The following is a 13,943-nucleotide window of genomic DNA, read 5'->3' as shown; positions in this document are numbered from 1 at the left end:
CGTGACATTTCTAACGTCAAAATATAAACAAAACAGTCATGGAGCAATATACGACCGAACAACGTGTTAAAATTATCCAAGCCTATTATGAAAACGGCCGATCAAGGAAAAATACATTTCGTGCTTTACGTGAATTATTTGGCGCACAAAATCGGCCTTGTGAGAAGACAATTTGGAATTTGGTACAAAAATTCGAGCAAACTGGATCCGTCGCTAACATCAAAACTCCTAGGCATGCTCGTAGAGGTCGGTCGGAACACAATATTGCTATTGTTGCCGAAAGTTTGAACGAAAATCCAAGAACCTCGATTCGTCATCGATCGCAGCAACTGGACCTTACATATTCCACTACACAGCGGATTTTAACAGAAGATTTGCAGTTACACCCATACAGAGTCCAAATAACGCAGGAATTGAAGCCTAGGGACCATCAACAGCGCCGTGTATTTGCCGAATGGATAAGAGAACAAGGGGCAAATTTTCCAATGAAAATAATCTTTAGCGATGAGGCACATTTTCACCTTGGGAGCTTCGTAAATACTCACAATTGCCGTATTTGGGGATTAGAAAATCCAAGACAGATTGTTGAAGTGAAAATGCATCCTCAAAAGGTGACTGTTTGGTCTGCCTTTTGGTCCGGAGGCGTAATTGGTCCATTTTTCTTCGAGGATCATGCGGAGAACGCTGTTACGGTTAATGGCGTTCGCTATCGGAACATCATAACAGAATTTTTCTGGGAACAGTTGGAAGATATGGACATCGAAGATCTCTGGTTTCAACAGGACGGTGCCACCTGTCACACATCAGGAGAAACGATCCAAGTACTGCGCGGCAAGTTTCCAGGTCGCGTTATTTCACGTAACGGTGATATCAATTGGCCGCCGCGATCCTGTGATTTAACTCCCTTAGATTATTTTCTATGGGGGTATCTTAAGAGCAAAGTCTACAAGAATAACCCGAACACCATTGCGGAGCTGAAACAAGAGATTAGACGCGAAATTACCAACATAGGTCCTGATTTGTGCCACAGAGTAGTCGAAAATTACTCCAAACGGATTACGTCATGCCACGTGAGCCGCGGCGATCATTTACATGATGTCATCTTTCATACATAATTGTAATTAACTACCTTCAAGGGGAAAATAAATATTTTTCTATAATTTTCAATTTCTTCTTTTTTTTTAATATTTTTAATGTGGAAGCTCAATTTGAATCACCCTTTATAATGTATCATACGATGGAGGTTCCATTTGACATATTAAAGTGAGGTTAGCTGGAGGTGAGGAGGTGATTGACAGAACTTCAGTAAATGAATAAATAAACGTCCCCCTATATATCTAGTTTGACGTGTTTTTTTTTTATTTAATTTAATTTTTTTTTTTTTTTTTTTTTTTTTTTAAGAAAGTTTCTAAGGGTGGATCGTTTTGAAATGAAAGCACTGTATATTAATTTAATGATTTTTTAGTAAATTTTTGGTTTTGGTATATTTATTAAGCTGGAAAATATACGTATGTCATACACTATTCTGTTTACAACAGAAAAAAAAATAGGCATTTAAAATAATTCACACGAGATTAACATATTTAGTGTTTAAACTCGATTACTACACCTAAAATATTTGATAAAATTTTTCTGAAAAATCATTATTTTGCGTCCATATTATCCAATGTAATAACGCTGTTTTTATAGTAAATATTTATATATAAAATTATATTAAATTAAAAAAAAAACAGTGTTATTAAATTAAATATTGAGTACATATTTTCTGCAAAAACATTGTTTTTCATTAACATAACCCTTAACCCCCCCACCCACCCCAAACGTTTGTCCAATAAGAAGGTCTTTTAAAAAATCACTGTTTTTCGTCCATAATATCCAATGTAATAACGCTGTTTTTATAAAAAATATTTATATATAAAATTATATCAAATTTAAAAAAAACCGTGTTATTAAATTAAATATTGAGTACATATTTTCTGCAAAAACGTTGTTTTTCATTAACATAACCTTTAACCCCCCCACCCACCCCAAACGTTTGTCCAGTAAGAAATTCTTTTGAAAAATCACTGTTTTTCGTCCATAATATCCAATGTAATAACGTTGTTTTTATAATAAATATTTATATATAAAATTATAACATATTTAAATAAACAGTGTTATTAAATTAAATATTGAGTACATATTTTCTGCAAAAACATTGTTTTTCATTAACATAACCCTTAACCCCCCACCCACCCCAAACGTTTGTCCAGTAAGAAATTCTTTTGAAAAATCACTGTTTTTCGTTCATATTATCCAATCTTATAACGCTGTTTATGCGCTAAATATTTATATATAAAATTATATCAAATTTAAAAAAACAGTGTTATTAAATTAAATTTTGCATATATATTTTCTGCAAAAACATTATTTTTTATGAACACAACCCTTAACCCCCCACCCACCCCAAATATTTAGGCAGTAAAAAATTCTTTTGAAAAATCACTGTTTTTAGTACATAAATCTAACTGATATTTTTTTATACGTGTAGACAGCTCAATTTCATGATCGAACTATCGAGGCTACTTAAGAGCACTTTCATAAGAGCACTTTCACGAGAATACTATATTTTAAATTCCTTTGAAAAATAATTATTTTCCGTCCATATTATCTAATCTTATATCGCTGTTTTTATACTAAATATTTATATGTAAAATTATATCAAATTTAAATAAACAGTGTTTAAAAATTAAATATTGCATATATATTTTCTGCAAAAATATTGTTTTTTACCAACACAACCCTTAACCCTCCACCCACCCCAAACGTTTGCCCAGTAAAAAATTCTTTTGAAAAATCACTGTTTTTCGTCCATATTATCCAATCTAATAGCAGTGTTTTTGTATTAAATATTTATTAATATATAGAGTTTTACTTATAAAAAAAATTAAGGGAACACTATGTGTGTGTATATCAGGCATGAGCCCAATTATTTCTATACCTGTTATTTCTGGTTGATGATAACAGTTAATAAATATCAACTCATCTCTATTTTTAAGCCTCTCTTTATTTTTAATTGCTTTTAAAGGTGTGTACCGTTCCTGTGTCATGGCAACAATAAAAGCTTACGGGAGAGTAAAATTTATGGCCCGATGAACCGGACATTACATGTAGCTTACTTAAATATTTTCTTGTTTTATCTTGTACGTGCATCAAACATCATTACTTAAAATTTACAGAAAAAAAAATATTTTTACTTTACGCTCTTTATATAATCATAAATAAAAAAGGGGAATTTTAAGTATATGTATAAGCTGATTTAAAATTAAAACACATCGGGGCAATTTAAATAAAAAGCACACATAAGAGGTAAATTAATACGGCATATGAATATGATGAAAAATGCAAATTCCAATTTATTGCCGAGGCACTGCGGTGAGTTCTTATTGAAACCGAGTGGTGCAATTTAGCTTTTAGAAAATCTATTCAACGTTTTAATGATTTATTTCTGAAAATTTTCTCCGCTACTTTTCGCAACGTATGGCAACAAGGCACCCGAGTGCGGAATGAATGAAATGATTTCCGTATAATGAAATGTTATTATTAGAGAATGCGATAATTCCAATAAGTAAGTCCGTTGAATATAATGTGATTTGGGGCATATAGGCTAACAAAGAGCCATAGAGCAGGGCAGCTCCATATAACTCCCTATAAAAGGAATAATAAAAAGGGACCAATCAGATTAAGGAAAAAGTACTGGTCTGTGAACTCTAAACGGTATAGCGTACAATAGCCGGCTGAATACACAATGCTGACCTATAGAGAAACCGTTTTATAGAAAACATTCTGACAATGACTTCGGATATAGGAAATTTTTCTCTTTATTGAAACCGTTTAGTTTTCTTTCGTTGCTCCTTTACCAACGGATTTACCTATCCCATTCCGAATGATATATATCTGCCTGTTTACGGAAAATTATGCATTGGAAAAACATTGAAGCAAAATCCCGTTTACAAGGAAAGAAAGTGAACTTTTCTATTGTTCCTTTATTTATTTTTTTTCAAAGATAAAATTGGCTTAAGGGAAATAATGTAAAGGTTTTCCCAAGCAAATCCGAGCGAGTAAAAACATTTTTGCATAAACGAAAATAAAAATAATAATATAATATTCAAATGGGCCAGGCCCTTGTTACTGGTGCATCTTTGAAATGCCAACTATTTACTTAAGAAAAACCCCCCGTTGCAAATTTGAAATTCCGAGTATAAAGCTGTAACTACTTTAGAAACTTCATTTAGTTTACAAAAAGTTCTCAGTTGCTGAATGGCATCATTTATTAGCAAAAATAGGGCATTTAAATTTAAGTCAAGCTCTTTAATATCGCAGGAAATGGTAATAAAGTCAGTCGCGTTCTTGGTCCGCCGACCTGTTTGTTCTGTTCGGCTCCTTTAACGTTTCCTCTTGTTATTTCGATAATATTATTGAAATATGATTACCCTCCCGCTTCTAATGAAAAAATGGAGAAATTATTAAATTTACATTTCGTCGTAGCGAACCTAAAACTTATTTTAATCAGGGCAGTCTGGAGCGATCGTGTTTCTTCGCTCGATCGAGGCACGGTGCAGAAAAGAAAATGCTTTTAGGGCACGAATCGGAAAATAAACCCAATAAAATAGCACCTTTACTAATAAATTAAATCTTGCTTAGATTTAGTCTAGTTTTCAAAGTATTTATTGCTACGTCCGGAAACTGGGGAGGTGCTTAATCCTCTCTTGGATTTTGTTTACCCACCCTTAATACATTTTGGTTTTTGCCCTTTTTCTTTTCACCCCCTAGTTGCTATTGCTAAGCCCTTTCGGCACTTGGACGTGGTTCACGAGTATAATTAAAAAAAAATTATCTTTTTTTTTTCAATTTTATCGGAGAATTAATTTTTTCTTATTAATTTCAAAAAAATGAGAAAAATTCATTTTTCAGTTCTATATTCCCCTCTCAGTCTAACGTATTTTAAATAATCTTGAAAAAAATATGCGGTACAAAGATGGTAAACCAAGCCCAACCACTTGTGGATTGTGACCGTAGAGTCACATTATCACAACGTAGTTTCCCAAGCAATTGATATAATCATTTATTTATTCCAGGCAGTTCAGATATTTTTTTAATATTTTCTTTAAGTGTTTGAAATAAATAAAAAATTATCACAATGAAATTTTTTATTTTTTTTAAGGCAACTGGTTATGAACTCTCTGAAGAATTTTTTCTGTATTTGTTATTGCCTGAAATTAATAATGATTGAAAATTAATTAATGTTATATGTAATTATTACCAGTAATAAAAAAAAAGAAAATTACGTTTATTATTTCTAAGTAATCAACAATTTATTCCTGGTAGTTTTTATTGCCTGGAAGAAAATTAAAAAATTACATCGTGATATTTTGGTGTGTATTGATAATAGTATTTTTTATTTTCTTCCAGGCAATTGATACTTTGTTTTTCAACTGTCTGGAATAAACAAAAAAAAATTAATTTATTCCAGGCAGTTCAATGATTTTTTTCTTTAATTGCCTGAAATAAATAAAGAATTACCACTTTCTAATTTCTTGTTTTCTTCAAGGCAATTGAAAACCATTAATTTATTCCAGGCAGCTCAAGGACTTTTCATTTTTTTTTTACTATTTAGAATAAATAAAATATTAAAAAGACGTAGTTTTTTATGTATTTTGAATTAATTGATAATGATTTATCTAAGTTGTTCAGGGCATTTTTTTCCAACTTCTGGAATAAATAAAAATTGAAAATGACGTATTTTTTTATTTTCTTGCAGTGAGTTGATAACAACTGGCTTATTCTAGACAGTTCAGAGATTTTATTTTAAATTACCTAGAATAAATAAGAAATTACCGCAAAGTATTTTTTTTTTCAAGTAATTGATTATTAATAAATTATTCGAGGCAGTTCAGGGTTATTTTTTAATTTTTTCTTCAAGTGTTTGGAATAAATAAAAAATTATCACAATGTAATTTTTTATTTTTTTTGAGGCAACTGATAATGAATAATTTATTATAGGCGGTTTAAGAATTTTTTTAATTTTTTTTTCATTGTCTGAAATAAATAATAATTGATAATCATTCATTTATTTCAGGTGGTAATATTTTTTTATTGTCTGGAAGAAAATTATATCGTGATATTTCGATGTGTATTGATAATAGTAATTTTTTATTTTTCTCCGGGCAATTGATAGTTTGTTTTTCAACTGCCTGGAATAAACAGAAAAATTAAAAAATTTGAATGAAAAAGTTCTTAATTTATTCCAGGTAGTTCAATGATTTTTTTTTTAATTGCCTAAAATAAATAAAGAGTTACCACTTTCTAATTTCTTATTTCTTCAAGGTAATTGAAAATCATTAATTTATTCCAGACAGCTCAAGGATTTTAAAAAATTTTTTTACTGCCTGGAATTAATAAAAGATTAAAATGACCTAGTTTTTTATATTATTCCGGGCAACTGGTACTCTTTAGTTTTTTCTTTAACTACCTGGAATACATAGGAATATGGCAAAGACGTAGTTTTCAATTTTCGTCTAGACAATGATCTGATATTCATTAATTTATTTCAGGCAGTTTAAGGCATTTTTTTTCCAACTTCTGGAATAAATAAAAATTGAAAATGACGTATTTTTTTATTTTCTTGCAGGGAGTTGATAATCACTAGCTTATTCTAGACAGTTTAGGGATTTTATTTTAAATTGCCTAGAATAAACAAGAAATTTCCGCAAAGTAGTTTTTTTTTCCATGTAATTGATTATTAATAAATTATTCCAGGCAGTTCAGGGTTATTTTTTTTGTTCAACTGCCTGGAATAAATAAGATAATACATTATAATATTTCATTTTCTTCAAGACAATTTATTTCAAGCAGTTCAAGGCCTTTTTAATTTTTTTTATTGCCTGGAATAAAAAAATGGATATTTTGGTGTGTATTGATAATAGTAATTTTTTATTTCCTTCCAGGCAATTGATAGTTTGTTTTTCAACTGACTGGAATAAACAAAAAAATTTTAAAATTTGAATGAAAAAATTCTTAATTTATTCCAGGCAGTTCAATGATTTTTTTTCTTTAATTGCCTGAAATAAATAAGGAATTACCACTTTCTAATTTCCTATTTCTTCAAGGCAATTGAAAATCATTCATTGATTCCAGACAGCTCAAGGATTTTTAAAAAATTATTTACAACCTAAAATAAATAAAAAATTAAAAAGACGTAGTTTTTTATATATTTTGAAATAATTGATAATGATTTATCCAAGTAGTTCAGGGCATTTTTTTACTGCCTGGAATTAATAAAAAAATTTGGAATTAATAGGAATTTTATTTTAAATTGCCTAGAATAAACAAGAAATTACCGCAAAATAGTTTTTTTTTTCAAGTAATAATTGATTATTAATAAATTATTCCAGGGAGTTCAGGGTTATTTTTTAATTTTTTCTTCAAGTGTTTGGAATAAATAAAAAATTATCACAATGTAATTTTTTATTTTTTTTAAGCAACTGATAATGAATAATTTATTCTAGACGGCTTAAGAATTTTAATTTTTTTTTTATTGCCTGAAATAAATAATAATTGTTAATCATTCATTTATTCCAGGTGGTATTATTTTTTTATAGTCTGGAAGAATATTTAAAATAATTACATCGTGATATTTCGATGTGTAGTGATAATAGTAATTTTTTTATTTTCTTCCAGGTAATTAATAGTTTGTTTTTCAACTGTCTGGAATAAATAAAAAAATGACAATTACGTAGTTTTTTTTTTCTAGGCATTTAATAGTTTTTAATTTTTTCCAGACAGTTTAAAAATTTTCTCCTTAATTGCCTCAAATAAATAATGAATTATCACTTTGTATTTTTTTATTTTCTTCAAGGCAATTCATTAATTTATTCCAGGCAGCTCAAGGACTTTTAAATTTTTTTTTACTATCTGGAATAAATAAAATATCAAAAAGACGTAGTTTTTTGTGTATTTCGAATAAACTGATAATTATTAATTTATTTCTGGTAGTTCAGGATATGTTCTTTTATGAAACAAATTAAAAATAAAAATGACATAGTTGTATATTTTTTTTCGAATAGAATAAATAAAAATTGAAATGACGTTTTTTTTTATTTTCTTGCAGGCAGTTCAGGGTTATATCACATTGTCTTTCATTTTTTTTTCATTGTTTTTCAGTTTTTCTTATTGCTTGGAATAAATAAAATATGAAAATGATGCAGTTTTGTAATTGATAATCAATAATTTATTTCAGGCAGTTCAGGGATTTCATCTTCAACTGCCTAGAATTAATAAATAATTATCATAACGTTATTTCCTATTTTTTCACTTAATTCATAATCATTATTTTATTCCAGGCAGTTCAGGGATTTTTCCTTTAATTTTTTGAAATAAATAAAATATAATAATGATTTATTTTTTTATTTTTTCCAGGCTGGTTTTAATTTTTTTTTCAATTGCCTAGAAGAAACAAAGTAATAGCAAAAAAGTAGATTTTTGCTTAGTTCTAGGTAATTGATAAATATTAATTAATTTCAGACAGTTTGAGGATTTTTAAATTTTTTCTTCTACTGCCTGGTAAATAAAGGTAAATAAAGGTATTTCTTTAGTTTCTTGCTTGCTATTGATAATCACTAGGTTATTTCAGGCAGTTGAGAGATTTTTTTACTGGTCTGAAATAAATAAAAAAATTATCACGATGTAGTTTTCTATTTTTTCAGAAAATTGAGAAACAATTTAGTTTGTTCGAAGCAGTTCAGGATTTCTTAATTTTTTTTGCCTAAAAAAAAATTTATATTAACGCTGTCCTGGTGTTTTTTCAGGCAAATGTTAATAACTAGTTTTTTTGTTTAATTTCCTGGACTAAGTAAAAAAATGATCATAACGTGGTTTGTATTTTCTTTCAGGCTAAATGATAATTATCAATTTCTTCAGACAATTTAGGAATTTTTTCTTCAATTGCCTGAAATAAATAAACAATTATCGCATCTATTTTTTTGTCAAATAATTAACAATCAATTATTTATTTTAGGCAGCTTAGGGCATTTTTTTCTTTAATTGCCTAGAATAAATAAAGCATAAAAATATTGTAGTTTAAATCCCAGGCAATTAATAATTAAAGTTGAAAAAGTAGTCCATTCTTGCAGTTAATGGGTAACTAAAGATACTTCAGTCAATATACATTAAATTAATAATTACTTAGTTTTTAATTTTTTTTTTTCAAGACAACTGATAATCCTTAAATTCTTTGTAGGAAATTCAGGGTTTTTTTTTAAAATTTTTTCTTCAATTGCCTAAAAGAAATAAAAGACTATCACAACCTAGTTATCTATTTTTAAGTACAATCAAGCATGTTATAGGGTCTTAACTTTGACGTTGAATTTTAATCATGTAAACGAAATAAAGCGAATAAAAAGGTTAAGACCGAACACATAATCGTACATCTAAAGTCATCAAGCAAAAGTAGGTTAATAATCAAGCTAAAGATGAACATTAGGTGAAGAAGTTAGGGCGTCGTCGAGTAGCTGAGCGTGCATTAGCAAGTTCTCATGTTAGTAATTTGTATTTCCTTTTTGAATTTCAATTCTAATTAGACGCAAGGCTTAACTACAACACAACTAACTGTTCGGTGCTATTGTTGCAGATGCTTTACCCCGGTTCACAGAGCCAATTCCCAACGTAACAGTGACCGTAGGCAGAGACGCTTTGCTCGCCTGCGTCGTGGATAACCTTAAAAGCTGTAAGGTAAGATAGGCTTAAAGGGCGAAATAATTAATTAATCAGTCATATTGGTTTAAAGCCAGATGTTTATAGATGTAGTAGTGGTAGTTGAGAGGAGAGTAGAGTAGCAACTGCTGCTCACGGATATATATTTAATATTGCGGACGGCTCGCAAACCGGGATTTAGAACGGCTACGAGATTTATCGTTCTCCTTGCTGAAATATACTCGGTGCAAGCCACCTGCTTTTTTAAATTATTATCATTAGTTTAGCTCAGTGGTTAATCTATGCTGGGGAGACAAATCTTAAAGATTTAACGTATTTTGGCTCTAGCCACCTGCTACTTAGTTTACCACTGAATTTACTTACAAAATTATTTTTTGTATTCTATTATTGAATCAATATACGTGTACACAGTTACTCTTGGATCTTAATATTATTAATAAATTAAAAAATAATTAGTAACCTGAATGAACGAAAAATTGTGTTTTTCCTAGGTAATTTAAATTAAAAAAAAAATTAAGTAGGAAAAGTACAGAATTTTGTTACTAAAATGGTCATTACAATAGGTGGGTCTTAAATGGATATCCATGCCTAAAAGTAGGAAAATTAGACACGAGTTGAATTGATCATAATTAAAAGAAAACCAAGTAATTTTTGCGGACGTTTCAGAATATTTTATCACCATCTTCAGAACTTCAAAGAAATTTTTTTTCATAAAACATTGCACTTTTTACCTCATTACCATTTACATAAAGAAAATATAAAAAACATGGTGACGGTAATTATAACTCGATTAATTCGAGTAAACGTAATAAATGCACAATAGAATTAAAGTTTATTCACTTTAATTCGGTGCGATTTTGGCGAATGCGAAAACGGTGTTATGAAATTAGTTTATAATTTAAAGCATTGAAATGTTAAAACATTATGTATAGAAAATTATCAATCCCATTAGGTAAAATGAACAAATAACACCCGATAAAAGGGATGGCAGGGGGAGGGGGGGGGGCGAAAACAATGGCGAACCATTAAAGAGCTTCACAATAAATTATTATTCTAATGCACCCGGTTATGAATATTTTTAATGTAAAATGCAGAACGAACAAACGAACAAACAATCCGTCGTTTCTTTTCACGTGCAAATTGCCACAATATACAACTCATCTTTTCACACAAAGACGCCCTATTATAAAATAAAAATGGATTGTTGTTATGGCGCTCGATTTGTTCTTTCTTTGGGAAATCTTGAGTATTTCAACACGATGAGATGCCAACTACTACGGTTTTATAATTACTTTCCCGAGTAACTTTCGCATAAACGCAAGGAAATATAAATAACTACCTTTTATAACTTGATTATTTGCTATTTTTAAGTGAATTTTTAATTTTAATAAAACTAAGATCCTAATAAAGAATTTCATTGGCATACTTAAAATTCACGATTAAAATCACCATACAGCTAATTTTAACGCAAGCTTAATTATTGCCAGCTGTTTTTTTTTAAAACAGGGACAAATACCAAGAATTCCTTAACAAATCATCAAAATTCATTAAACATCTCCTTTTATCTTAAGGCCCCCGAACGAAATCTTAAATATTCCATTAATTATAATTTCGGGTTTATTCAGTGAGATGTGAGTCTTTATTTAAAATAAATGGCGGGAGCATTACCTCTCTTCATTACCAATGAAAAAAATTACAGTTAGTACTTACAATTAATATACTATTCATTAAGACAAAAAAAAAGAAAGAATACAGTTCATCATTTTAATTGGCCTTGCCAGGGAAAGAATTGGGGTCACATTCAAATAATAACGAGGCTGCATTATACGAAATGTGTTTTTTTTTTCTCCTCGTTTATATAAATCTTGATTTAATATTAAATTAGGGGTGTTTCGTTTCAGGTGGCTTGGGTGAGGGTGGACACCCAAACGATATTGTCCATCCATCACAACGTGATCACTCAGAACCCTCGCATATCAGTGTCGTATAACGATCATCGATCATGGTATTTGCATATCAAAAATGTCCAAGAGGTCGATCGGGGGTGGTATATGTGTCAAGTTAATACTGATCCTATGAGGTCTAGGAAGGGCTATTTACAAGTTGTGGGTAAGTTAGCTAAACTTTATTGATATTTATTTAATTCTTAAAAAATACTTTGCTCTCATTCCCTTAATTCTGCTCGAATCCTTATATAACCCGGTGTTTTCATAATGTAGGTGATCTAAAGAAGATGCTGGTATAATTTATTTTATAGTACGTTTAATTTCGAAAAAAAATCAATTATTCAAAATTTGAAACGGGGTATACCCGAAAAACGGAAAAACCCAAACTTTGAAGGTCGATATCTCGGCTTCTACCGGTCCGATCTGGAAAATTCTAACGGTTTTGACTTAGTTTCGTCCTTCTGAATCCAACGAGACCATCCGCAAAGTCGTAGCTCCCATATTAGCTGAGATCTCGCATTTTTGTGGCCCATTTTTGGGCTCAAAAACGGGGTCGAAAATTGACTTTTTTCCGAATTTTCAAAGTGCTATTATTCCACTTGTTCTGGTCGAATTCCGTTATAATCCGGTGTTTTCGTAATGTAGGTGATGGGAATAAGCCCCTGGTAGGGTTTTCTATAGCTATTTTCGGGTTTAAAGAAAATCGATTTTTCGCATTTTCAAAGTGCCATAACTCCCTTAGTTTTTCTCGAAACTCATTATAACCCGGTGTTTTCGTGTTGTAGGTGATGGGAACAAGCCGCTGGTATAGTTAGTTCAAATTCGAAAAAAATCAATTTTTGGTGAAAAATTCGATACGGGGGGGGTATACCCTAAAAATGAGAAATCCCAAACTTTGGAGGTCCATATCTCGGCTTCTATGGGCCCTATCGGGAAAATTCCAACGGTTTTGACTTAGTTTCGCCCTTCTGAATCCAACGAGACCATCCGCAAGGTCGTAGCTCCTATATTAGCTGAGATCTCGCATTTTTGTAGCCCATTTTTGGGCTCAAAAACGGGGTCGAAAATTGACTTTTTTCCGAATTTTCAAAGTGCTATAATTCCACTTGTTCTGGTCGAATTCCGTTATAATCCGGTGTTTTCGTAATGTAGGTGATGGGAATAAGCCCCTGATAGGGGTTTCTATAGCTATTTTCGGGTTTAAAGAAAATCGATTTTTCGCATTTTCAAAGTGCTATAACTCCCTTAGTTTTTCTCGAAACTCATTATAACCCGGTGTTTTCGTGTTGTAGGTGATGGGAACAAGCCGCTGGTATAGTTAGTTCAAATTCGAAAAAAATCAATTTTTGGTGAAAAATTCGATACGGGGGGGTATACCCTAAAAATGAAAAATCCCAAACTTTGGAGGTCCATATCTCGGCTTCTATGGGCCCTATCGGGAAAATTCCAACGGTTTTGACTTAGTTTCGCCCTTCTGAATCCAACGAGACCATCCGCAAGGTCGTAGCTCCTATATTAGCTGAGATCTCGCATTTTTGTAGCCCATTTTTGGGCTCAAAAACGGGGTCGAAAATTGACTTTTTTCCGAATTTTCAAAGTGCTATAATTCCACTTGTTCTGGTCGAATTCCGTTATAATCCGGTGTTTTCGTAATGTAGGTGATGGGAATAAGCCCCTGATAGGGGTTTCTATAGCTATTTTCGGGTTTAAAGAAAATCGATTTTTCGCATTTTCAAAGTGCTATAACTCCCTTAGTTTTTCTCGAAACTCATTATAACCCGGTGTTTTCGTGTTGTAGGTGATGGGAACAAGCCGCTGGTATAGTTAGTTCAAATTCGAAAAAAATCAATTTTTGGTGAAAAATTCGATACGGGGGGGTATACCCTAAAAATGAGAAATCCCAAACTTTGGAGGTCTATATCTCGGCTTCTATGGGCCCTATCGGGAAAATTCCAACGGTTTTGACTTAGTTTCGTCCTTCTGAATCCAACGAGACCACCTGCAAGGTCGTAGCTCCCATATTAGCTGAGATCTCGAATTTTTGTAGCCCATTTTTGGGCTCAAAAACGGGGTCGAAAATTGACTTTTTTCCGAATTTTCAAAGTGCTATAATTCCACTTGTTCTGGTCGAATTTCGTTATAATCCGGTGTTTTCGTGATGTAGGTGATGGGAATAAGCCGCTGATAGGGATTTCTATAGCGATTTTCGAGTTTAAAGAAAATCGATTTTTCGCATTTTCAAAGTGC

The 13,943-nt window shown here is 31.0% G+C and overlaps 1 protein-coding gene across 1 annotated transcript in view; it reads left to right on the top strand.

Moving 5' to 3' along the window:
- The window catches only part of LOC126748283 (lachesin-like), a 114,633-nt gene that overhangs the window by 61,903 nt on the left and 38,787 nt on the right, over positions 1-13,943 (top strand). Inside the window, exons 3-4 of the mRNA XM_050457402.1 lie at positions 9,668-9,768; positions 11,652-11,859. Coding sequence (XP_050313359.1) covers positions 9,668-9,768; positions 11,652-11,859 — 309 coding nt within the window. The remainder of the gene's footprint in view (positions 1-9,667; positions 9,769-11,651; positions 11,860-13,943) is intronic.

The sequence above is a fragment of the Anthonomus grandis genome, chromosome 22, assembly GCF_022605725.1.
Source record: "Anthonomus grandis grandis chromosome 22, icAntGran1.3, whole genome shotgun sequence".
Lineage (NCBI taxonomy): Eukaryota > Metazoa > Arthropoda > Insecta > Coleoptera > Curculionidae > Anthonomus > Anthonomus grandis.
Note: the sequence above shows the minus strand (reverse complement) of the source record. Positions and strands in the feature narration are given on the sequence as shown.